The 24,948-nt window shown below is 39.2% G+C and overlaps 1 protein-coding gene across 2 annotated transcripts in view; it reads right to left on the minus strand.

The window, feature by feature from the left end:
* ppp1r37 (protein phosphatase 1, regulatory subunit 37) overlaps positions 1–24,948 on the minus strand; it is a 66,009-nt gene that overhangs the window by 13,393 nt on the left and 27,668 nt on the right. For both annotated transcript variants that reach the window (XM_084409511.1, XM_084409510.1), the window contains 7 exons: positions 23,952–23,997; positions 22,750–22,850; positions 11,205–11,324; positions 10,177–10,327; positions 6,762–6,917; positions 6,556–6,668; positions 2,973–3,114 (listed from right to left, as the gene is read on the minus strand). In XM_084409511.1, coding sequence (XP_084265637.1) covers positions 2,973–3,114; positions 6,556–6,668; positions 6,762–6,917; positions 10,177–10,327; positions 11,205–11,324; positions 22,750–22,850; positions 23,952–23,997 — 829 coding nt within the window. The remainder of the gene's footprint in view (positions 1–2,972; positions 3,115–6,555; positions 6,669–6,761; positions 6,918–10,176; positions 10,328–11,204; positions 11,325–22,749; positions 22,851–23,951; positions 23,998–24,948) is intronic.

The raw sequence follows: 24,948 nt of genomic DNA on the forward strand, positions 1-24,948 counted from the left end.
AATTTAGAGGTAATAAACACAATTTAGAGGTGGATAAACACAATTTAGAGGTAATAAACACAATTTAGAGGTAATAAACACAATTTAGAGGTGGATAAACACAATTTAGAGGTGAATAAACAATTTAGAGGTGGATAAATGCAGGGCTTAAAGTGAAAAAAAATCCTGAGCCTGAACTTTGGGGATGTTGGGTGGGGGGGGGGGTTATTATAATAAAATTAAAATAAAGTTGTTATTATAATAAAAAAAACAGAGAGATATATAATGCGTTTTTTATTATAACAACAACTTTATTTAATGATATAAGTAAAAACATAATAAATATATAATATAGAACACATATTTAGCAATATACTCTCTATAGCTCTTTTTTTCTAGCCAACTAACGTGCTATATCCTATATTATGGTCATCAAATGGCTTTCCTGAGGTAAATGTTATGTGACAATTGTTCTCCAGCTGTTTTATTGACCCATTTGTTTCATTGATTGGTCGATATTATGTATGATTTTACTGTATCTTTCAACATTGTTCATTCGTGTTTATTTACTAGCTAGAGATGATAGGTTCACCTGCCGCTAGGAATCTGTCCTGTCCACTGATCTATATAATGTCATTCTATATAGATCAGTGGTCGCGTCACATTTACAAGCGCCAAAACGGTATTTACTGTTTGAATTTCGTAATAAAAGTGACATAATCTGAGAGCTGAGTTTTTTTTACATCATAAGTAACCTGCTCTGTCTAGTCTGTCGTTCTCCGTGTCCTCTTTGCTTCGCGATTTTTCTGTGCGTGAGAAAATATATGTGTGTCGTGACTCGTGAGAGCGTGTGAAAAGTGTCAGGGAGCTTGATTGACAGGCGATCTAACCAATCATAATCCGCCATCCGCCATTTTGTCCGACAAAGCAGTCAGGAGAGATAGCAGATTAACATGGGAGAATTTGAACTTGAAAAACGGAATGTACTGACACTTTCCGCGGTTTAAGACAACATTCCTTCTTATGTTCATTCATGTTTATTTGATGCTATAAATGAACTAGAAGGAAGAGATGATCGGTTCACGAGCAGCTTTAACTGATGCTCTACAGCGATCTGTCAGACACATTTAAGAGCCACAAAACGGTATGTATCGTTTAAATTTCTTTTTAAAAAATGACCAAATTTGAAAGGTGAGACTTTGTTTAATATGTTTAATATCAAAAGTAACCGAAAAGTAACCTGGTCTGTCCTGTCTGTCAGCGTGTTGTCAGTCTCCTCTCTGCTCCGCGATGTATTTTTCACTGCATGAGAACATGGTGTGGCATGAGAGCAGCGTGGCTTGTCGGAGATAGCGACAGTAACTAAGGGGGGCGGGTCTTTGCGAATGCATGAGAGTTGGCAGCTCTGAAGCTAACTGCGAACTGGTTCACTTCCTGCACAAGACCCGCCCTCCTCTCTAGCAATTGGCTAAGACAACCTAATATCATGCGTCTTTTGCGCGCTCAAGTTCGTTATTTCAAATGTAGCCGCGCGGTATGCGTGCTCATAATGGAAGAGGCTCATTTTTTTCAAGCGCGTCCGCGCCGATAGTGCCTCCGACTGTAATTTGCAGCCTGAAAAATAAATTTTGCATGCGCCGGAGGCCGGACCTGCCCTCAAGCCGGAAATCCGGCCCCCGGCCGGAATACTTTAAGCCCTGTAAATGCAATTTAGAGGTGAATAAACAATTTAGAGGTGGATAAACACAATTTAGAGGTGAATAAACAATTTAGAGGTGGATAAATGCAATTTAGAGGTGAATAAACAATTTAGAGGTGGATTAACGCAATTTAGAGGTGGATTAACGCAATTTAGAGGTGGATAAACACAATTTAGAGGTGAATAAACAATTTAGAGGTGGATTAACGCAATTTAGAGGTGGATAAACACAATTTACAGGTGGATAAACAATTTAGAGGTAAATAAACAATTTAGAGGTGGATTAACGCAATTTAGAGGTGGATAAACACAATTTAGAGGTGGATAAACACAATTTACAGGTGGATAAACAATTTAGAGGTGAATAAACAATTTAGAGGTGGATTAACGCAATTTAGAGGTGGATAAACACAATTTAGAGGTGAATAAACACAATTTAGAGGTGGATAAACACAATTTAGAGGTGAATAAACACAATTTAGAGGTGGATAAACACAATTTAGAGGTGAATAAACAATTTAGAGGTGGATAAACACAATTTAAAGGTGAATAAACACAATTTAGAGGTGGATAAACACAATTTAAAGGTGAATAAACAATTTAGAGGTGAATAAACAATTTAGAGGTGGATAAACACAATTTACAGGTGGATAAACAATTTAGAGGTGAATAAACAATTTAGAGGTGGATTAACGCAATTTAGAGGTGGATAAACACAATTTAGAGGTGAATAAACACAATTTAGAGGTGGATAAACACAATTTAGAGGTAGATAAACAATTTAGAGGTGAATAAACGCAATTTACAGGTGGGTAAACACACTTTGGAGGTGGGTAAACGCTATTTCCGAATTTTGGGAGGTGCGCAAACGGCGTTGACGTGCGTTTAGCCTCCACTACATCCCTGCACATAACCGACTGTGTTTACGAGGATTCTCAACGAGACGGGCATTTTGACTTCATTTTGCGTGCACGTGTCCGTTTAAGCTCTAAAGAGAGAGAGAGAGAACTGAATCCGGCGTTCACCTGCTGTGCGCTCGGCTCTGTGTGCGCGCACAGAAAACTCGACTTAAAAACACATGCAAATGATAAACTTTCACACTATGATGGTTAAACTTTCCAAATAATCCGCGAATCACATGCATTCTGAACCGGGGAGCATCTGGCGCATACAGATCAACTACAATCCCTATACTTGACCCTATACAATACTCCAGAATTCAAAGTCAGCCATCTTAGATGAAGCAAATTCATTGTGGTCTTATGTAAGTTCACGTTTGCACTCCAGATCTTACCTTCACAGGAGAGTTTGGTGGAGGCCAGACCCAGCCTGAGGATGGACCGGTTCGCTACGAGTCCGTCTTTCAGTTTGTGCACTCCTTCGTTCCCTACTGCGTTATGGCCCAGGTTCAGTGTTTCCAAGCTCTGAGTGTACGGCTACAGCAGCAGAGCGAGAGAGATGGATCAGGAAAAGTAAAAAGAGTGGAAATAGAAAAAGAAAAACAATTGAAGGAACTGAAAGTGGATTAAATATTCAGTGTGAACTAGGTATGTACCGGTGAGGACATCTTTACACCGATAAATAAACTTACGACAACGCCGGGGTGGGAGAGGGATATTGTACGTAATTTACGAGAAATAGGGAGCAATCAGAGAATCAGCTGCAATCAAAATGTGGGGTATTGAAATCGATTTTAAATGCACACTCGCTTTTTACATTCTCTTTTGAATTCGCAATCATGCATATTCTGCGTATAGGGAGCGCCGGTCTGATTGCACATTTGACAAGATAATATATGTCAATAACACTCAGGATCTGTTGCGCACCAAATCCTCCATCGTCTTGTCAGTCATCTCTCCTTACTCTTGTCATGTGATAAGTGAAATCTGACTCCAGTTGCTCGTGCTGATTGGAGCAGAGCAGACGCTTTCAGTTCATAATTGTAGTGTCCGTTGTTCAACTGAACTAATGGTAAATGGTTATGTGGTGGATATAAACTCCGAAATCCGAGGAAAAGTTCAAAATTGTGAGATATAAACTCCGAATTCAGAGAAAAAAAGTTCAAAATTGCAAGATGTAAACTCAAAATCAAGAGAAGTAAAAAAAAAAAGCGAGATGTAAACTGAGAATTAGGAGAAAAAAAGTTAAAATAGCTAGATTTAAACTCAGAATTCATAGAAAAAGTAAAAAATTGTGAGATATAAACTCAGAATTCCGAAAAAGTCAAAAATTGTGAGATATAAACTCCGAATTCAGAGGAAAAGTTCAAAATTGTGAGATGTAAACTCAAAATTCAGAGAAAAAGTTTTACAAAATGCAAGATGTAAACAGAATTATGAGAAAAAAAAAGTTAAAATTTTAAGCTCAGAATTCCACGAAAAGGTTCAGGATTCCGAGAAAAAGTTAAAAATTGCGAGATATAAACTCAGAATTCCAAAAAAAACCTTTTTTGTGAGATATAAACTCAAAATTCAAAAAATGTTTAAAATTGTGAGATGTAAACTCACATCTGCTAGGAAAAATTCAGAATTTTGAGAAAAAGTTTTATTCCACGGCGGAAACACGCTTCCATAGGAATCTAACAGGAACTACTGTATTCTTGCAGTAAAGCGTGTGGACGTACGCTCAGACACTGTTTATAAACCACACAGCCTGTTCAGAAGGCATGCACATACTGCAGTGCATTACACACAAGGCTGTGAGAATGTGTGTGTGTCTTTGGTCCTTAATTAACAAAAAGATGCCAGGACACACGTAAACACGAGCGCTGCGCGGTCAGCATCTGCCAAACAGCCACAGCTTCCACTCATTCTCCATAATGACCATCTGACTGAATGAGGACAGACCTCATCTCACCGTCATCTGATCGCGGTGGACATGCTGTATTGTCAGTCATTTCACAAAAAGGCATAAGGGGCTTTTATGTCGTATATGCAAAATCAGCCGAAAGTTTGGATTTTTTAAATGCTTTTGAAAGGGGTCTTATATATGCTCACCAAGGCTGAATTTATTTGATCTAAAGAGTAAAAACAGTAATATTTAAAATATTTAAAAATACTGTTTTCTATTTGATTATATTTTGTGTGTTTTTCAAATAAAATACTTTATTCAGCAGGGACACTTTAAATGGATCAAATGTGACAGACTTTATTACAATTATTATTTCAAACAATTCCGGTTCTTTTGACTTTCTCAAAGAATCCTGAAAAATAAAATAAAATCGAAGTATATATTTGACAATTGAAGTGTGAATTTTCACAGTGAAAAGATTTCAAAGAATGTAAGTCGTCAAAATGATGTTTAATAAGGAACAAAAGAAAACTGAGAACGGTTCTGTTGGTTGATTTTTGTAGTTTGTTCACCCAAAACATCTGTGATTACATTGTAAGTATATCTAACTAGTAAAAAATATTTTTTACAACCGCAAAAATATTAGACCTGAAACCATTAGTCGAAATTATCATAAAAAAATGGTCAGTTTTTTGTTGTTGAATAGGCAGTCAAAAAATAAAATCACCCTGATTAATCTAATAACGGTTAGATTAGTCGATTATTAAAAAATTATTAAAAAATTAAATGTTTAATTACTAACTAGAGATTTTCATAGTCAATTAATTGATTAATCGTTAATACAATATTACTAGTATTTTCCTATTACTAATTAATCAGCTTTTTTCCAAGCACTTATATTTAGTAGTATTAGTATTATAATATGTAGTACACAATTATATTTCAGTAATACTTAATTTTAGTGTCTTTGTTACATGTACGTACTTTAGTAAAAATTTGGTTACACTTTATTTTAAGGTGTCATTGTTACAGTGCAATTATGTTTTTAAGTACTGAGTTAGAGTTCTCAACGGGTCGGGTCGGCCCGACAAACCCGACGGGACCCGCGGGTTCGGGTCGAAAATATAATCAAATGACTCGGGTCGGGTCGGACCTCGGGCTTAATCTTTTCCAGTCAGTGAAAAAAAAAACCCAACATTTATTAATCATCGCTGCTGTTCACCGTAAAGAAAGTCTGGCTGCTGCGTGCAAGCGCATCACGGAGAGGGGCGGGGGCAGACCTGACGCCGCTGCGTGCACGCCGTCGCCTTTAGCCTGGAGAAGAAGATGGAGTTGGTGAAAAGTAAACTTGCCTCAGGTGAATTCACCGTCGCTACTACAGCCTATTTATATGTTTAAAGTTTATTGTTTCAGTTGTTTGTATTGTTAAAAGGCGTGAACATTAAAGGTTGATTTGAATTTCCGTCTGCTGGTCATGATAATACGTGTATGAGGAAAAAAAACATTTTTGGGGCCGTCGGGCCGCGGGCCGGGTTCGGGCAGATAATTCATGTTGATGTGTCGGGTTACATCGGGTTCGGGCTTTAAAAGCCACGGGCCGGGTCGGGTCGGGTTGTTATTTTCAGGCCCGTTGAGAACTCTATACTGAGTAATATTAATTAACTACATGTACTTACTATAGGATTAGGGTTTGGTTGAGGGCTATTTGCATGTAATTATGCATAATGTACTGTTATTACTACGGTAAGTACATGTAACAAAGACACTAAAAGTGTTACCAAATTTTTAAATCATGCATAATTACAAATAACTAACCCTAAACCAAACCCTTTACTAAGTACATGGTTGTTAATTAAGATTGCGCAGTAGTTCATTGCATAATTACACAACCTCAAAACAAAAGTGTAACCTGTATTTCTTTCAGGTTTACAAAGTTTTCTCAGAAGACAATGAAAATTTGTTTTGAGCTTGGAGTGAATTTTGTGACGAAATCCTGTTTTGCTTTGTCGTGTTGCTCCTGGTGTGAATAAGCCCTGTGAAACTGTTCATGGAAACTTTTATGGAGACATAATAGTTTGGATGTTTACCAGAGCGGCGGTCAGGTAGCCCATGCCATTGTGTGTGAGCTGGTTGTTCCAGAGCACCAGAGTGACCAAACCCTTCCTCTGCTCCTTGAGACCCTCACATATATACGCCAACCCTGAGGAAATATACACAAAGAGCTAAAGTGTGCTACAATTGGCAGTACACAGATTTCTGAAGGAGGAGAGCAAGCGGAGACACGAGGTCAGACCTGAGTCGAGTATGTGATTGTTTCTCAGGTCCAGAATCTGGATGTTGTAGTTGAACTTCAGCAGGTTCCCCAACTGAGCCGAATCCTGCAGACCGTTCAACTTATTGTCAGCCAAATACAGCTCTCTGAGGTTCATGTTCATCTTCAGTGCCGTGGCTGCACACACACACACACACACACACACATGAAACAAGGTGCCTTTTAGTTGCTTCATTCATTTGTGGAAAATGGTTAACCCTATAAATTAGAATCAGAATCAGAAAGAGCTTAATTGCCAAGTGTGCTTGCAATCCACACACAAGGAATTGTTCTCGCTGACATATTCGTACACGCATAATAATACAATTTAAAAATAAAAATATGAAAAGTATAAAAACCTAGAATAGGCATATTTACAGATATTAACGCATGTACAGTCAAAACGACAACAGAACTCGTTCAGATCCTCAGCCAGTTGGTGATTCCCAGCAGATTGAGGTGGCGATGTCTTGTAAATTAAAGGCTAAATTAAAGGCTTTCAATTAAATTAATGAATAATAATAGATAAGGTGTGTGTGTGTGCGTGTATCAGCTGCAGTGATGTATGTGTGACAAATACTACTAAATCGGACTGTGATGTGATGTGGGTTTCTCCTGTTTCTGTGAATGTGAGGAAAGTTATGGGGGGTACTGTGGGTGACTGTTGGGTGTTATATGAAGTTTTGTATGGGATAATTATGAGCATGTTTTGTGCAGGTTAACTGTGTGTTGGGTGTGTGTTATATGTAATGTGTCGCCATTGTTCTCTCGAATGCCCAAGACGAATTTCTCCAACTGGAGACAATAAAGGCTTATCTTATCTTATCTTATCTTATCTTATCTTATCTTATCTTATCTTATCTTATCTTATCTTATCTTATCTTATCTTAAATGGTGATGATCCACACTGATGCAGGATTGTTGGATGAAAACTGTTTTCCCATCTTTTAAGAGTAGCTTCTTTTAGCTTCTCTTTAATCTGTGTTTTTGGCCTGTTTGTACAAGAATTTTCGCCCACTTCTGTAGGCATGTTCTTTGGCTTGGCAAAGCTGTCTGAGTTTTGCAGTAAACCATGGTTGATCATTATTATCACTATGTTAAGTAAGTTCTGGTAGGAACGCACATGTTCTCACATAGTTCATCTAGATCAGTGGCTCCAGCTTCAAAAACACTCAGTTCAGTCGAAACACTCGTGTAGATCCCGCTCTGCTTCGCTGGTCCATCTCTGTACAGTCCTTACTGTAGGCTAGGGATGCACCAAATATAGATTTTTGGGGTTTGGCCGAATACCGAATCCACTGGTTAAGATTCTGCCGAATCCGAAACCGAATACCGAATCCTACTCCCATCCTCAGTCCATTAACACAGTAAACGCATTACTGAAGTAAACAACGTCCACAGTAGGGGTGTCGGAATTAATCGTTTCTACGATGCATCGCGATGCAGACGAGGACGATTCGGTATCGGTTCAGTAATAGGCCATAACCGATTATAATGTCCTGACGCTGTTCTGACGTCATTTGTCGCGTACATGCTTTGTCGCGGTAGCATACAATGGCAGAGGGAGGTGAGACGCGAGTGCGAGTGATTAAAAATGCTCCAACTACTTTGGCAGAGTCTGACTGCTTTAGAGTAAGTGGATGAGCTCCAACGTCACCCGAATCCACAGCCAAAAACAAATCCTCCACCCGCCCCAATAATTTCCTCTGATTTAAGTATCCGCACCCGACTGGTCAAATTACAATTATTCTGTGTTGTTACTCGTGATTATAAATGGATGATCGTCACCTTCAACAGCGGACTCGGTGACGGTTGATGCGCGCATCTTTAATGGTAACATAATACACTGATTGATGAGTGCTACTTTTAAATGAACATTTGACAGATTTTCCTTTTCTTAATGGCACAAACAAGTTTTACTCCCTTGAAATTTAAACTGAAATGTCACCGTTTCTGTCACTGCGACTTCCCGCACAGGCGAGCACACGCACACACAGGATGCAGTGCATCGTGATATCGAATTGAACTGAATCGATGACATGATAATCGTAATCAAACTGAATCGTGAGACCAGTGTAGGTTCACAGCCCTAGTCCACAGCAGTGTATTTTTCATTTTATTTTATTTTAACAAAAAAAGAAAGAATGGGACAAATGGGAAAAACTATTTTGACAATTACCATAGGCCTATGTTTACCCTATCTCAAGATCCAATCAATATCCAAAATATTAGCCTTTTAGATGTATAAGGCCCGCTGTTTGTTCGGTGTAGGGCTAGCAAAGCTGGTAATGGTCGTCGGGTTAACACAAGTTTTTAGCTGTGACTGTCCTTCCTTTCCGTTCCTGAAGTTGCTGCATTTCGGCTGCTGCCTGTCGATTCCTTCATGCACAACTCGTATTCTTTCGGATGTTTCACACGCAAATGTTTTAACAGCGGAGATGTTGTGTATTGTTTAGGGTCCTTGCCACCACGAGATTAATCGGCATTGCAAATTGAACATGTAGCTCGACTTGAATCGCCTTCTTTTGACTGAAAGTACTGCCAAACAACACTTTTTCTGCTCACGAGTTGCATTTTCACTTTCTCACAGCCGACTGCACTCGAACGGTCCACCTTCGTAAACACCTTCCCGTAATCAATGGCGGCGTGACGTCGACCAGCGCGTAGTGCAAGCCAAGGCCCCGTCAAAAAGCCCAATATTCGGCCGAAGCAGAATCCTGGATTCGGTGCATCCCTACTATAGGCTCAGCAGATTTAAGTTTTTGCCAGTATGTCGGGAGACAATGGACCAAACAATAGTCAGAGAGTCCCGAAACTGCTCTGGGAACAGTGATACGTGTCCGGTCCAGTATGATTCTGCCTCTGGCTGGGCATGTACTGGGCTGCCTGGATTTAGGTAGTTCACAAGGTTTGCTCTGTTAAAGTCCCAGAGAATAATAACAACAGAGTCCGGGTGATTTTGCTAGACGCCTGTAATGTGATCAGCCAGTGTTTGCAGTGCTGTGCTCACACAGGCTTGAGGAGGGATGTCAACATTAAAACAAACAACAAAAACTCATGCGGAAAATAAAAAGGCATTCAAAGGCCTCTAAATTATCAGTGGCCAAAACGTGTACACCATCTACTACATGCCTTCTGATTGATAGTTCACACTCTTTTAGAAAGTCATAATTTGTATATATCGTTATTAATATTTCAAGATGAAAATTTACTCGACTAAAACAACAGGTTTACTTGATTATCCATACTTAAATTTTTTTTGTTGAAAAATCAAAAGCCTTCCTCAAAAGCCTGATGATCATATTTGATACTCACATTTTAACAAACAATATGGATAATCACATAAACCTAAGTTGTGTCCACAGTGTTCCCGATAATTGTTTTTTGCATGCATTACCCAGCAGCATCAGCGGCCGTCCTGAGATGCCGGCGTTCTCCAGGTGCAGGACCGCCAGGCTGCCGCTGATCCGCAGCGCTCGGGCCACGAACGGGGCCGAATGGTCCAACAGAGGAGTGTTACGGGCGTCCAGGTACTGCAGAGAGCTCGTCTGGAGGAGACACACAGACGGATGAAGATGAGCACATCGGCCGGAGCGGGTTAAAGGAGTAGTTCACTTTAAAATAAAAATTAGCCCATGAGGCCATCCTTAAAAATATTTTGGTTTGCAGTAACAGCAAAAAAAGAAAAGAAAAGAAAAAAAAGGTAGTTAGGTCTATATATTTTTTTTTTCAAGATTCAAATGTAAAAATGCAAACACTCCCATTTATCGCAAAAAAGTTTTTACGCTCGCATGAGGGTTTTTTTCAGGCAATTCGAAAAAAATATTTCGCAAAACTGCAATGGAAAAGTTTTTGCGCATTTACAGTCACCTGACGTAGATGACGCTGTATGTTTGGACAGAATACGAGACAGTTCTTAAGAAGACAAAATAATTACAGCAATAATGGATTCTAAACCTCAAATAAAGGTTATCTAGACCGCACACAATTTGAAATCTTTGTCAAAAAACATGTTTATTGCATTAATTCCAGCCGCATTCATTTGAAAAAAAAGAAAAAAGAGGCAGAATTAAGAAAGCCACTAGATTTCAATGAAAGTGGATTTTCAGAGGGAAACAAATAAATTAAAATGTCTTTAGAATTCACAAAATAACAGTTAATTGCATTAACATGCAATGTAATACCTGTGAGAAACCTGTGAGAAAACATGTTAATGTGTTACAAAACTAACTTTAGCTGGACAATAACTTTATTCTAGAGCTGCTGTAAAGCCTAAACAATCTCTGTTACTTTAATTTCCTATTATCACTGTAAAGCAGCTTCGAAACAATCTATATTGTTAAAAGCGCTGTATAAATGAAGCTGACTTGACTTGACATCAACTGTTCCAAACGAGTGTGAAATGAGTGTCAGTCCCGGTCTCACCTTCCTCATCATGTGTGCAGCGGCCTGCCACCCACGGGTGCCGATGTGCTTGTTGCTGGAGATGTTGAGATGAGTGGCGGATTCATAGTACTCGATCATATCAAACAAAGCCGATGCTCCCTGAGACACAGAGGAAGACACGCTCTTATTATTCTTTATTTATTCTGTACAGCATTTCAGAATAAAGAGCGAATTAATTGCAGTGTGTTTTGTTTATTCAGGAGAAGGAGAATTTGAAAGGGATGTTTGCGAAACACACACACACACACACACACACAGAGATCCCATGAAAACCACCTGGCGCTCCTGTTCAGGGGCTGATGAGGGAAACATGTCCCTCACTTATAGCTACGGCATAATTAAAAACATTATTAACACTATCACCATGGTACATACACAAACGGTCAAAAGTTTGGAATAATTGAGATTTGATTTGTTTTGGAAATAAGTCTCTTCTGCTAATATCAGTAATATTGTGAAATATTTCTACAATTTAAAATAGCTATTTTCTATGTGAACATATTGTAAACTGATTTATTCCTGTGATCAAAGCTGAATTTTCAGCATCATTACTCCAGTCTTCAGTGTCACATGATCCTTCAGAAATCATTCTGATGATTTGCTGCTCACGAAACATTTATGATTATTATCAGTGTTGAAAACAGTTTTGCTGCTTCATATATTTTGAAAGTGAGATACTTTTTGTTCTTCAGGATTCTTTGATGAACAGACAGCTTGAATGAACAGCATTTATCTCTTTTATGTTTTTAAATCTTACCCCTAACTTTAGATGATGGTTATGTATTTAGAAGATGGTAGTGTATCACAGTTTTGAATAATAATATCAGAAATGTTTCATTTAATTTTTTCATTTATTTTATTTATAAAGCACAATTAAAACAACGTAATGTTGACCGATGTGCTGTACAGTCACACCATAAAATTACATACATAAAATGTACTTTCAGACAAAAGTAACAATGACTAACAAACATCTGTTAAGAGCCTCTTGCCAATTGACCCTTCGCAGGGAGTTTGATTGACAGGCGATCTGACCTATCATAATCCGCCATCCGCCATTTTTGTCCGACAAAGCAGAGCAGTCAGGAGAGTTAGTGGATTAACATTGGAGGATTTGAACTTGAAAAACAGTGTGTGACGTCTTTCCACGGTTAAAACAACATTCCTTCTGATGTTCATTCATGTTTATTTGATGATATAAATGAACTATAAAGGAAGAGATGATGATCGGTTCACGAGCAGCTTTAACTGAGCGATCCGTCAGACACATTAAAGAGCCACAAAACGCTATTTATTGTTTAAATTTTGTTAAAAAATTACCACATTTTCCGAGAAAACTTCCTAACTTTGTTAAATAAGACAAGACATGCCCTGACGCAGTGGTCACCCTTGTCGACTTCCCTAGTTGGCCGAATTAATTCCATTAAAATGAATATTCTCCCTAAATTTTTATATCTTTTTCAAACTGTGCCAATCTTCATACCTAAATCTTTTTTTGAGACGTTAGACTCAGTTATTACATCGTATATCTGGAAAGGCAAGCACCCTCGATTGAATAAAGCCCACCTTCAAAAATCCAAAAATAAGGGAGGACTGGCAATGCCCAACTTTCGGTTTTATTATTGGGCGGCTAACTTGCGGTGTCTAACTTTTTGGTTCCAAGATTATCAATCTGGCTGCCCATCATGGGTTAAGATGGAGCTTAACTCCTCAGAAAACGTTTCTATCCCTGCACTACTTGGATCCCCACTCCCTTTACCACCAAATATTCCCATATCTAACTTGGTTGTTAAAAGCACTGTGAGAGTGTGGGCACAGTTTAGAAGACACTTTGGCCTCCTTGACTTTTCAATCCTCAGTCCCATCCATAAAAATATCTTGTTTCAGCCCTCTCTACAAGACACTGCTTTCGAGAAGTGGAAAAAAAAGGGCTTGGTGCGTTTTAAAGACCTCTTTATTAACAATTGTTTTCCCTCATTTGAACAAGTCTCTGCACGGTACAATCTATCCAAAGATAATTTTTTCAGATACCTACAAATCAGACATTTTCTTGCCACTCAGCTGCCCAACTTCCCCAATGCAAATGATGCAAGCATGATCGATGATATTCTCTCTCTAAACCCAACACGCAAACGCTTCATATCCATCATCTATGATTAGCTGGTGGAAATCAGACAAGCCCCTCTTGATAAGATCAAAAAGGCCTGGGAACATGACCTAAACACCTCACTATCAAACAGTGAATGGGAATCTATTTTCAAACTAATCAACACATCATCTCTCTGCGCCCGCCACCGTTTGCTACAATTTAAGGTTGTACACAGAGCTCACTGGTCTAAGGTTAGACTCTCGAGTATATACCCAAATGTGGACCCCCACTGTGATAAATGTTTGAGCGATGAGGCTTCCCTCATTCATATGTTTTGGACATGTCCAAGCCTGGAAAATTTCTGGAAGGAGGTCTTCCGAACTTTATCTGTAATCCTTAAGATTGACCATTTTTGGTACCACTGGGGGGGCTAGTACCCACTTCTCACCAACCCAACGTCGTGTTTTGTCTTTCACCTCTTTGTTGGCTCGGTGTGCTGTTCTGGTCAGATGGAAGGATGCTGCCCCGCCCACTCACACTCAATGGCTCAGAGATGTTATGTCTTGCCTTACTCTTGAGAAAATTCGCTACTCAATAAGTAACTCCGACAATAAATTTCTTACTGTGTGGGGACCTTTTCTGAACTACTTCCATCACTTTCAATTGAGCTAAAGATATTTCTATGTCCTGCCTTCTCTTTAATGTTCAACTTGATTTCCAGCTGTTTAGTTTTTGTTGTAATCCAGGAATAGGGACTGGCTACACCATAATCACGTCGGCTGGTATGGGTTTGGGGCTGACAATGTTGTTATATCCCTTTTTTTTTTTTTACACTTCAGATGTTGATACATATACATTACACTGTACAATGTTTATTTGTAATAATGAAAATTTAATAAAAATATTTTGCATAGAAAAAAAAAAAAATTACCACATTTGAAAGTTGAGACTTTGTTTCATATCAAAAGTAACCTGGTCTGTCCTCAGCGTCTTGTCAGTGTCCTCTCTCTGCTCCGCGATGTGTGTTTCACTGCGAGAGAACATGGCGGGGCGTGAGAGAGGCGTGGCTTGTCGGACATAGCAACAGTAACTAAAGGGGGCGGGTCTTTGCGAACGGTCAAATAACCTACTGAACCAAACGCTAATTCTAGCAAATGTAATTAGTGGGGCCAAATTATGCAATGCTTTATATACAAAAATCAATAATTTAAAATCAATTCTGAACTGCACAGGTAACCAATGAAGTGAAATGTTGTTACATGCTGCTTTTCACGAGTCCCTGTTAAAAGTCTGGCAGAACCAACTGAAGACGGTGTAACAGTACTTGGCTGACACCCGCATACAGCGGGTTACAATAATCCAGTCGTACAGAAATAAAAGCATGAATAATCCTTTCAAAATCACTGGAGGACAAGAACGGTTTAACCTTTGCTATTGATCTTAAATGGAAGAAACAAGATTTTACCACTGAATTGATCTGTCTGTCAAATTTCAAAGAACTATCAGATTGGACACAAGATTCTTCACTACAGATTTACAGAAACTCAACGAGTTTTGAGTGTCAGGGGTCCCGAACCCCAAGATGATTCTTGATCATCAAATCAGACTGAATAAATTACAATATAATCCCATTATATTCAATAACGAAAAGTTATTTTACATAACTTAAATTACATTTAATAATATTACTGTATTTTATTGTATTATTGATCAAATAAATGCAGCCTTGGTGAGCATAACAGGCTTCTTTTACTTTTGAGCGGTAGTGTATGTATATATATATATATATATATATATATATATATATATATATATATATATATATATATATATATATATAAAAAGTCAAGGTAACATGTCCAAATGGAATTTTTACTATATGGCAAACATGAAATAAATGTGTGATGACGATTAGTAATTTTATATTACAGTTATATAGATTTTAATTTCATCCTGGATAAGAGCCCAGACTGTGTCCCACATGACGCTGTAAGTGCTGAGCATTAGCGTTCATGTTTGTACATGTGAAAGTGTGTCTGTGCGTCTCCAAAGAAAATATGGTTTTGTTTCCATCATCTTTACACTAGAGATTTACACTGTCCTATAAACAGCACGAGTCATTAACTTTTCACACAGTGACCTCAGACAAGCCGAGACAAAACGCCTGAAATACTCGCTTGATGGACACAATGCAGAGCAGAAGGAGAGAGATGTCCCTGGCATTAGGATGCGTTCCGGTCGATCGGATCACAAGTAGACGAGGGATAATATATACGCATTAGGTCAGTAGGCGGAGGGTAGACTGTCTTTTGTGGCTGTTTGAACACTTTCGACCACTTGAGCGTTTACACTAAGCAAGCAATCCGGTCGACAACCTCTGAAAGTGGTCAAAAGTGCACAAGTTCAAAACGTTTTAGACCCCTTTTACACCAAAACGAGAGAGAGAGAGAGAGAGAGAGAGAGAGAGAGAGAGAGAGAGAGAGAGAGAGAGAGAGAGAGAGAGAGAGAGAGAGAGAGAGAGAACATCTAATACCTATGATTGGACAGAAGAAAGAAGAGATAGACAGTAAGGCCCCGTCCACACTACTGCGTTTTCGTTTAGAAACGGAGACCTTTTGCTACGTTTGCACCTCCCGTCCACACTAAAACGACAAAAACGGAGACCCAAAACGGAGAAGTTTAGAAACGCTGCCGACCCGTTTTTCGTTTTGAATCTCCGGAGGGCGTTTTAATGTGGACGGGTCAAAACGGAGGACTTTAGAAACGATGACGTAGTAGAGGCTCACGCTCGGATCTGATTGGGTGTCATCAGTCATGGCGTAGGCTATATCTTTTCTAGCAGCTGTTGTGCAAGTAAATTCTGCATTTTACAATGCTAACTGCCTACATGCGCCGGAGGCAAGCTATTATTCGAGCGATCTGTGACAATTCCCGGTAAAATAGTGACAATGTGACAATTCCCGTGTGCAACTGACAATTCCCGATAAAATAGTTTACGTTTGACAATTCCCGGTATCGACCGTGTACATGGAGCGTCGGTTTTGGGTTAACCCGGGAAGAACCAGCGCATTGGTGGGATAATTTTATCAATGAAGTTGTGTTTACACCGGCTCGCGCATGCCCAGTGTTGGTGAATGGTCACGTGATCCGCGTTTTCAGTCGTTTTAATGTGGACGGAGATCAATTCTAATACGCAGCTAAAACGCTGGTGTGGACGGAGATCGTATTCGTTTTAATTCTCCGTTTCTAAACGAAAACGCAGTAGTGTGGACGGGGCCTAAGTCAGTAATACACACACACACTGTGATGCACTAAAGTCAAACACGCAAATAAAATGACTGACAGGTGACACCTTGATAAAGACCACACAGCTATTTTAGCTAACCTGTTAAGAGCATGTGGTAACAAAAGTTTAAAAAGCAATTCTAGACACCATTTCCAAAGCTTCAGCAACATGTTCAAGTATGTGTGAACGGTCCAACAGAAAACAGCTCTTCCTGACCACTTTAAGAGAGACATCTTTTATTCAAACAACATTTTACAATCCAATTATTTCTAAATAATCAAGATGGCTGCGTACGCTAGTGCACGGAGTGATGTACGTGGGTGTGTTAGTCTGCTTTTGTGTGTCCACGCCACCAGTCACCTTGCACAGCTTAAAAACCAGTATTACCACTATGCAAGGCTGGGAAGGAGTGACTGTCCCGCTGCATTAGACACACTAGGCTTAGGAGTGAGTGCCACCACTGTGCATTTTGTTTGCTTGGACATTTACAGAGCGTTTACATGCGCTTGAGCGCTTCATTTATATTTTAAAGGCTCAATGGTTTGGTATTTCTCTGTATTGTAGAACAATGAATGCGTTTACATGCACGTTCTCTTAAAGCGTAACTAAACCCTAAACCAACTTTTTTTAGTTAATGATCTGTAAGAATGGGGCTTTATTAGTGCTGTTTAATGATTCGAGTAACTTTTTTGACATTTGGGTTTAAAGTGTTTTAATTCTACAATATTTGGTGTAAAAACGTCTGAGTGCTGCCCTCTTCAGGCTGAACGGTGGCTACTGCAGTTGAATTTTCCTATTGGATGTTTGCAGTGGTACCTCATATGTAACCTCATTTGTGACCCATTTGTTTTAAATTGAGATTTATACATCATCTGGAAGCTGAATAAATAAGCTTTCCATTGATGTGTGGTTTGTTAGGACAGGACAATATTTGGCCCGAGAAACAACTATTTGAAAATCTGAGGGTGCAAAAAAAAAATCTAAATATTGAGAAAATCTCCTTTAAAGTTGTTCATTTATGTTGGCGATTGTGCTGCATCCACTTACAAAAATAAATTTAAGGTAGTAAATTTACAAAATATCTTCATGGAACATGATCTTTACTTAATATCCTAATGATTTTTGGCGTAAAAGAAAAATCGATAATTTTGCGTGGTCACTTTTACGTGGTCTCGGTCTTGTCACGGCTTTGACGGTCTTTGGTCTTGGTCTTGTCTTGGTCTCGGACCTCTCGGTCTTGTCTAGGTCTCGCTGTCTTAGACCGACATAGTGGTCGGGTGATTTAGCAATACAATAGGCTACTACAATATCCACGACGACACAACGTTCGATAATGCAACATTATTATCCGCAACGGAACGGATTGAAGCGCGTGTCCGAGTGAAGGCAGTGCAGCGCGTGCGCGAGCCACACGAGAAAACACTGTATCCGCGCCACTGATCGCAGCGGCAACGAGCACTTTGATCACTTGATTTAAAAAACACATATCAGTGACATGATGGGTTTTAACTTCATTCAGGAGATTTTGGGTAACTGCAAAACTGCACAACTGACAGATGACTTTGAGCGCACCGCCAACGGTGTGTTTGTGTGTGTGTGTGTGTGTGTGTGTGTAACCATAGCGACAAAACGACCAACTTTCGGACCTTGCACTTAAGCCTATAATTTCGTTTTTAAAAATGTAATTATGTATTTAAAAGTTGCAGAATGGATTCATTTGGAGACTCCGAAATCAGCAGAGATAGGCAGGCATTTGCTTAGATGAATTTGTGTCTTTGATATCTGTGTGTGTGTGTGTGTGTGTTGTTTGATTACAGTATTGTATTTAAGATGGTGTTAGACTAAATAAATGGTCTTTTAAATATCATCTGCATATCTCCGTTGTGTTGACTAAACATTAGGCCTAATCCAAGTTTATAATTGTGTATCTTTAATTTGATGTTACGATTTCATCTACACATTAAGTATAATTTCAATTATAAACATATTTCTCATTCTTTAGACAGTTGTTGGAGGAGCAAGATGGTGTTGGAGGTGTTTGATGTTTTGTCAGATGGACCAGTCAGTACCAGTCATGTCAGTCCTCAACAGTACACAAAAGTTAAGGGAGTCTCAGTCCTCTAATAGTGCAGTAACAGCCGTCATGCAATGATTGCTACACATAGTTGATCTCACCCAGTCTGCAAAAACATTTACAGTGAGCTCACAGTCACACACATGACATGGTCTGTCTATGTATTGTTCTGCCTGTGTAGTTGAAGTAATACCGTCTAATATGTATTGAATGTAAACTGCGGCTGAACCCTAGTATGCTGCTGTTCTTGAATTCATACAAGTTATTGCTTAGCTTCAACACTAGTCTGTTTTTTTTCCCTCCGGTCTCGACTTGGTCTCGGTCTTGACTTGGTCTGTCTTGGTCTTGGTCTTGACTTGGTCTGTCTTGGTCTTGGTCTTGACTTGGTCTGTCTTGGTCTTGGTCTTGACTTGGTCTGTCTTGGTCTTGACTTGGTCTGTCTTGGTCTTGACTTGGTCTGTCTTGGTCTTGGTCTTGACTTGGTCTTGGTCTTGACTTGGTCTTGGTCTTGACTTGGTCTGTCTTGGTCTTGGTCTTGACTTGGTCTGTCTTGGTCTTGACTTGGTCTGTCTTGGTCTTGACTTGGTCTGTCTTGGTCTTGGTCTTGACTTGGTCTTGGTCTTGACTTGGTCTTGACTTGGTCTGTCTTGGTCTTGGTCTTGACTTGGTCTGTCTTGGTCTTGACTTGGTCTGTCTTGGTCTTGGTCTTGACTTGGTCTGTCTTGGTCTTGGTCTTGACTTGGTCTGTCTTGGTCTTGGTCTTGGTCTGTCTTGACTTGGTCTTGACTTGGTCTTGGTCTGTCTTGGTCTTGGTCTGTCTTGGTCTTGACTTGGTCTTGGTCTGTCTTGGTCTTGGTCTGTCTTGGTCTGGGTCTGTCTTGGTCTTGGTCTGTCTTGGTCTTGGTCTCGACTTGGTCTTGATACCCTCTGGTCTTGGTAGTGTCTTGGTCTCGGTTTAGGCGGTCTTGACTACAAGTCTACTTTCTAAGCCCTGAAACTCAAACCATTTTCTGATGCCGTCCCCCAGTAAATATTTAAGTAATACAATTAATATCATAAACGTGCGATTAGTCGACTATTGGCTTAAACGAACGACTACTAGTCACCTACATAAATATTTAGTCGGGGGAAGCCCTAAATAGTACTATTTTTTTTAATGATCGTGTTTTTTTTTTAAACAATGCTTATCATCTTGCACTTCTCTGTGAGGGGAATGTGCTTGACTGAGGCACATACACACTCTCTGAAGACTGAAGCGAAACTCGGCGGCGTTTAAAGGGTTAGTTCACCCAAAAATTAAAACTCTGTCAGTGATTACTCTCCCTCATGTTGTTCAAACTCAGTAAGACTTTCGTTCATCTTCGGAACACAAATTAAGATATTTTTGATGAAATCTGAGAGCTGTCTCACTCCTCCATAGGCTTCTAGGTAATCGAGATCTGCCGGCCCAGAAAAGTTAGTCAAGACATCGTTAAAATAGTCCAAGAGACTACAGTGGCTCAACCTTAAGTTCATCAAGCGACGAGAATACTTTTTTGTGCGCAAAAACAAACAAAAATAACGACTTTATTCAACTCTTCATTTTATTTCTCTGAGTGAGTTAACGTAGTTTATAGAAGCGCAGCACTTCTGGGTTGTACGTCGGAACGGAGGCTCATTATTGGCCAGCATCACACGCGTCACACACATGACCAGCGTCGACCAATAGTGAGCCTACGTTCTGACGTACAACCCCAGAAGTGCTGCTGTTACACAACATGAATAAAGTCGTTATTTTTGTGTGTTTTGCGCACAAAAAGTATTCTCGTCGCTTGATGAACTTAAGGTTGAGCCACTGTAGTCACATGGACTATTTTAACGATGTCTTGACTAACTTTTCTGGGATGGCAGATCTCGATAACCTAGAAGCCTATGGAGGAGTGAGACAGCTCTCAGATTTAATCAAAAATATCTTAATTTGTGTCCCGAAGATGAACGAAAGTCTGACGGGGTTGGAACAACATGAGGGAGAGTAATTACTGACAAGAGTTTTCATTTTTGGGTGAACTAACCCTTTAATTGGTCCGAGCTCTGATGAGAAGCAGCGTATGGTGTTGTGCTCCACCCTGAACACACACACACACACACTATAAACACAACGTCTGCATACAATACACACAGAGGAGGCGGGACAGGGCTCAATGTTTCTGGAGGACCCTGAAAACAAACACAAATGTGCAGTTCATGGCTAGGGTTTAAAGGTAAGGAAGATTAGGAGCGCAGCAAATGCTTTCAGACACAGGAGAACAACAAACATGCTGAGAGTTCACGGAGACACACACTTCCCATGGCCAGTCAAACGGCCAACAACACTGGACTGGAGAAGGAAAACTGATCCCAGACAAGCAGTTACGGGCAATAATCATAATGCACACAAATAATATAAATAACTAATAGAATAATGCACATTTATTTATATAGTGCTTTTGACGATACACATTGTTTCAAAGCAAAATGTAAATATCTACACACATTAGTAATACACTATACTGTAGTAATATAGCAATATATATATATATATATATATATATATATATATAATAATACATATATTTTTATTGTGCTGATTAGAATGTGTCTATATACTGTAGTAGTACATTTAACATCTTTTATTTCACAATAGCAAATAAACAAATGAATAAATACAACAAGTCTGTCATGGGAATAAACAAATAAATAAAACCAGTTTTCCATGACACATCTCCCTTCAGTAGTGGTGTTCAGGAGTGTGTGTGTGTGTGTGCATATATGGAAGACGCTGAGAGATCCACCCAGCTTATGATTTATGGCAAAATTAACTCAAAGCATTAACTCATGTGGAGTCCAGGAGCGGCCTTGAGTAACCTTTCAGAAACAGCCTGAATGTATGTCTCCAGAGCTCCTGATATCTGTGTTTATGCTGGACAAACACAATCTGTATCACACCAGACAAACGTGGCCAACACGGAAACACAACACAACCAAACACACAACACAACCCAACCAAACACACAACACAACACAACACAACACAACACAACACAACACAACACACAGACACAACACAACCAAACACACACACACACACACACACACACACACACACACACACACACACACACACACACACACACAACACAACCAAACACACAACACAACACAACACACACACACACACACACACACACACACACACACACAACCCAACCAAACACACAACACAACCAAACACACAACCAAACACACAACACAACACAACCAAACACACAACACAACACAACACAACACAAACACACAACACAACCAAACACACACACCACAACCAAACACACACAACACAACACAACCAAACACACACACACACAACACAACCAAACACACACACACACACAACACAACCAAACACACACACACACACACACACACACACACACAATCAAACACAACCAAACACACACACACAGCCATGTTTATGTGATTTGTGAGGACATTCCATAGGCGTAATGGTTTTTATACTGTACAAACTGTATATTCTATCCCCTTACACTGCCCCTATCCCTAAACACAGGAAACATTCTGCATTTTTACATTTTAAAAAAAACACTGCTTAGTATGTTTTTAAAGCCATTTGAAAAATGAGGACCCCCAAAATGTCCTCATAAATCACGTATTTTCCCGAGTGTCCTCATTTGCAGGTGTGTTATCATAAAAATGTCCTCAGTTGTCATGAAAACAAGTACACACACACACACACACACACACACACACACACACAACACAACCAAACACACAACACACACACACACACAACACAAACAAACACACACACACACACACACACACACACACACATAACACAACCGAGGCTGCTTAGCCACTAATTAGATGTCCACAGGACAGTGTGATAGTGTAACAGCACTGATAACTGAAATCAGAGCACTGCACACGCCATCACAGAAGCTCAGGCCGTTGTAAAGATGGAAAGAGAACAAAATGAATGACTCTGCGGTCAGAAAGCTAATCAGCATACGGCGGAAATGAGATAAAAAACACTCACGTCTTCGTCCAAGTTGGTCTGCTCCAGATCCACTACTTTAAACTGCACCCGCTTAAAGATTTCCTCCAGAGATTCACATGATTTATAGTCCAGTTTCTCTCCTACGAGAATGACAAATGAAAAAAAAAACAGAGATATTACTTTCAACTTTTGCACTGATATGGTTCTTTATATATTTGTATTTATTTATATAACGACACAGATCAAAGCCAAACACACGGCTAATCTCATGCTTTTTCTGTAACTTTATTATTTACAGTAAACCTGAATGATCTGAGGATGAGATCAGCTTGTCTATGGACACACACCCGTTAACTACACAAACTAAACAAGCATACAAACCAGTCTTAACATGCTGAACTCAACGGAGGGTGTGTGTATGCGAATGTATGAAAACATGTGACTTACAGGATTCCCTAATCTTTTGATCAATTAATTTCCATGAGATTCCCATGACTTTTTCTAGCTGTTCATAATTCATGAACTTTAACTACAGAGTATACTGGACTGATACTTCATAGATATATCATCCAAAAGTTTGGGTCCTGAAGAGAAAAGTCTCTTCTGCTCACCAAGTTGCATTTATTTGATTAACAATATAGCAAAAATCAGTAATATTGTGAAATATTATTACAGTTTAAAACCGTTGTTTTCTATGTGAAAATATTGTATATTCCTGTGATCAAAGCTGGATTTCCAGCATCATTACTCCAGTCTTCAGTGTCACATGATCCTTCAGAAATCATTCTAATATGATGATTTGATGCTCAAGAAACATTTATGATTATTATCAATGTTGAAAACAGTTTTGTAAAAAAAAACAAAAAAAAACATCAGGATTGTTTGACGAATGCAAAGTTTAAAAGAACATCATGTAATTGAAATATCAATCTTTTGGAACAAAGTCTTTTGATCAATTTATTACATCCTTGCTTTGTATTTTATTATATTACATTATATTGTATAAATTCTGAGAAATCTTATTATTCTGAATGGTAGTGTATATAGTATATAGAGACTGAACATCTTTTAGCCAATTAAATATATTAAATAGGAGACAAACAAGAAAAACTCACATTCACTAAAGACATTCTCATGATTGATTACATTTTCCAGGACTGGAAATCCCAATTTAAAATTCCCTGAACGTTCAATGACCGTCCGAACACTGAACGTTGTGATAAAGCCCATTTTCAGCTCACCTTTGAGGTCTAGGCACTCGTTTCGCTGTGTCAGGTCTTTTAAGTCCTATGGACAAAAGAAGAAAAAGAAAGAGATTACTATTAAGAGATGAATGTTTGATTCTTATTGAATAACCAGCCAAGATCATTAATGTAACTCTAGTCAGGAAAGTGTGTGTGTGCAATGACAAGTGGTTTGATTTAAAAAAAAATCAATAAAATCCAGATGGATAGACAAGAATCAGTAAACTGACTAATACACTAATACTTTTTGAAAATGTAAAAAGGGTGTGTGTGATAGGCACGTTTATGGGTAGATTTAGTGTAATGGGAGAGAATATACAGTTTCTACAGTATAACAACCATCACGTCTATGGAGAGTCCCCACAAAGATAGTGAACCAGACGTGTGTGTGTGTGTTCAGTAACATGTCTCGCACTGGAACTAGGGGACTAAGAGCTGAAAGTATGCCAGTATAAACGTTGAATTCATACGTTTCAAGGCTGTGTAAACACTAGGACGTCTGTGCTGTGAAACACCAGGGGCCGCTGCCCTAAACCTGTTCTCTGATCAGCAATCTCTCCAAAGCATTCAGAGTCACCACCTGACATTTAACGCAGCCATGCAAACAGCATCTGACCCGGAGCTTTCTAATGTGACTTCAATGAGCCTTGTGTTTCTGCTGTTATACAAACCACCTGCGGTCATCTTTTCCTCAGCAATCAGAGACTCGGGTGGTGTGCACTTGTGCTGGTGAGGAGGGAAACTGTATTAAAGAGGATCTATTATGCTTTTTTTCCCCCCATGTTCATCTTTCTTTATTGTGTAATGTTGATGTTTGAGCACAAAGTCCCTCCAGCGGGAGTTCTTCTCTATATCAGTGTCAGTGTTTCTGAACTCCCTGAAACGCCTCCATTGTAGTCTTGAGTTTCTTCCGGGAACGAACACGTCACAATATTCCTCATTTAAATAATTAATGCGCAGAATAAAGGGGCGGGGCCTGGTTGAGTTAATTAGT

Source organism: Rutilus rutilus (assembly GCF_951802725.1).
Source record: "Rutilus rutilus genome assembly, chromosome: 5".
In the NCBI taxonomy this organism is placed as follows: Eukaryota; Metazoa; Chordata; class Actinopteri; order Cypriniformes; family Leuciscidae; genus Rutilus; species Rutilus rutilus.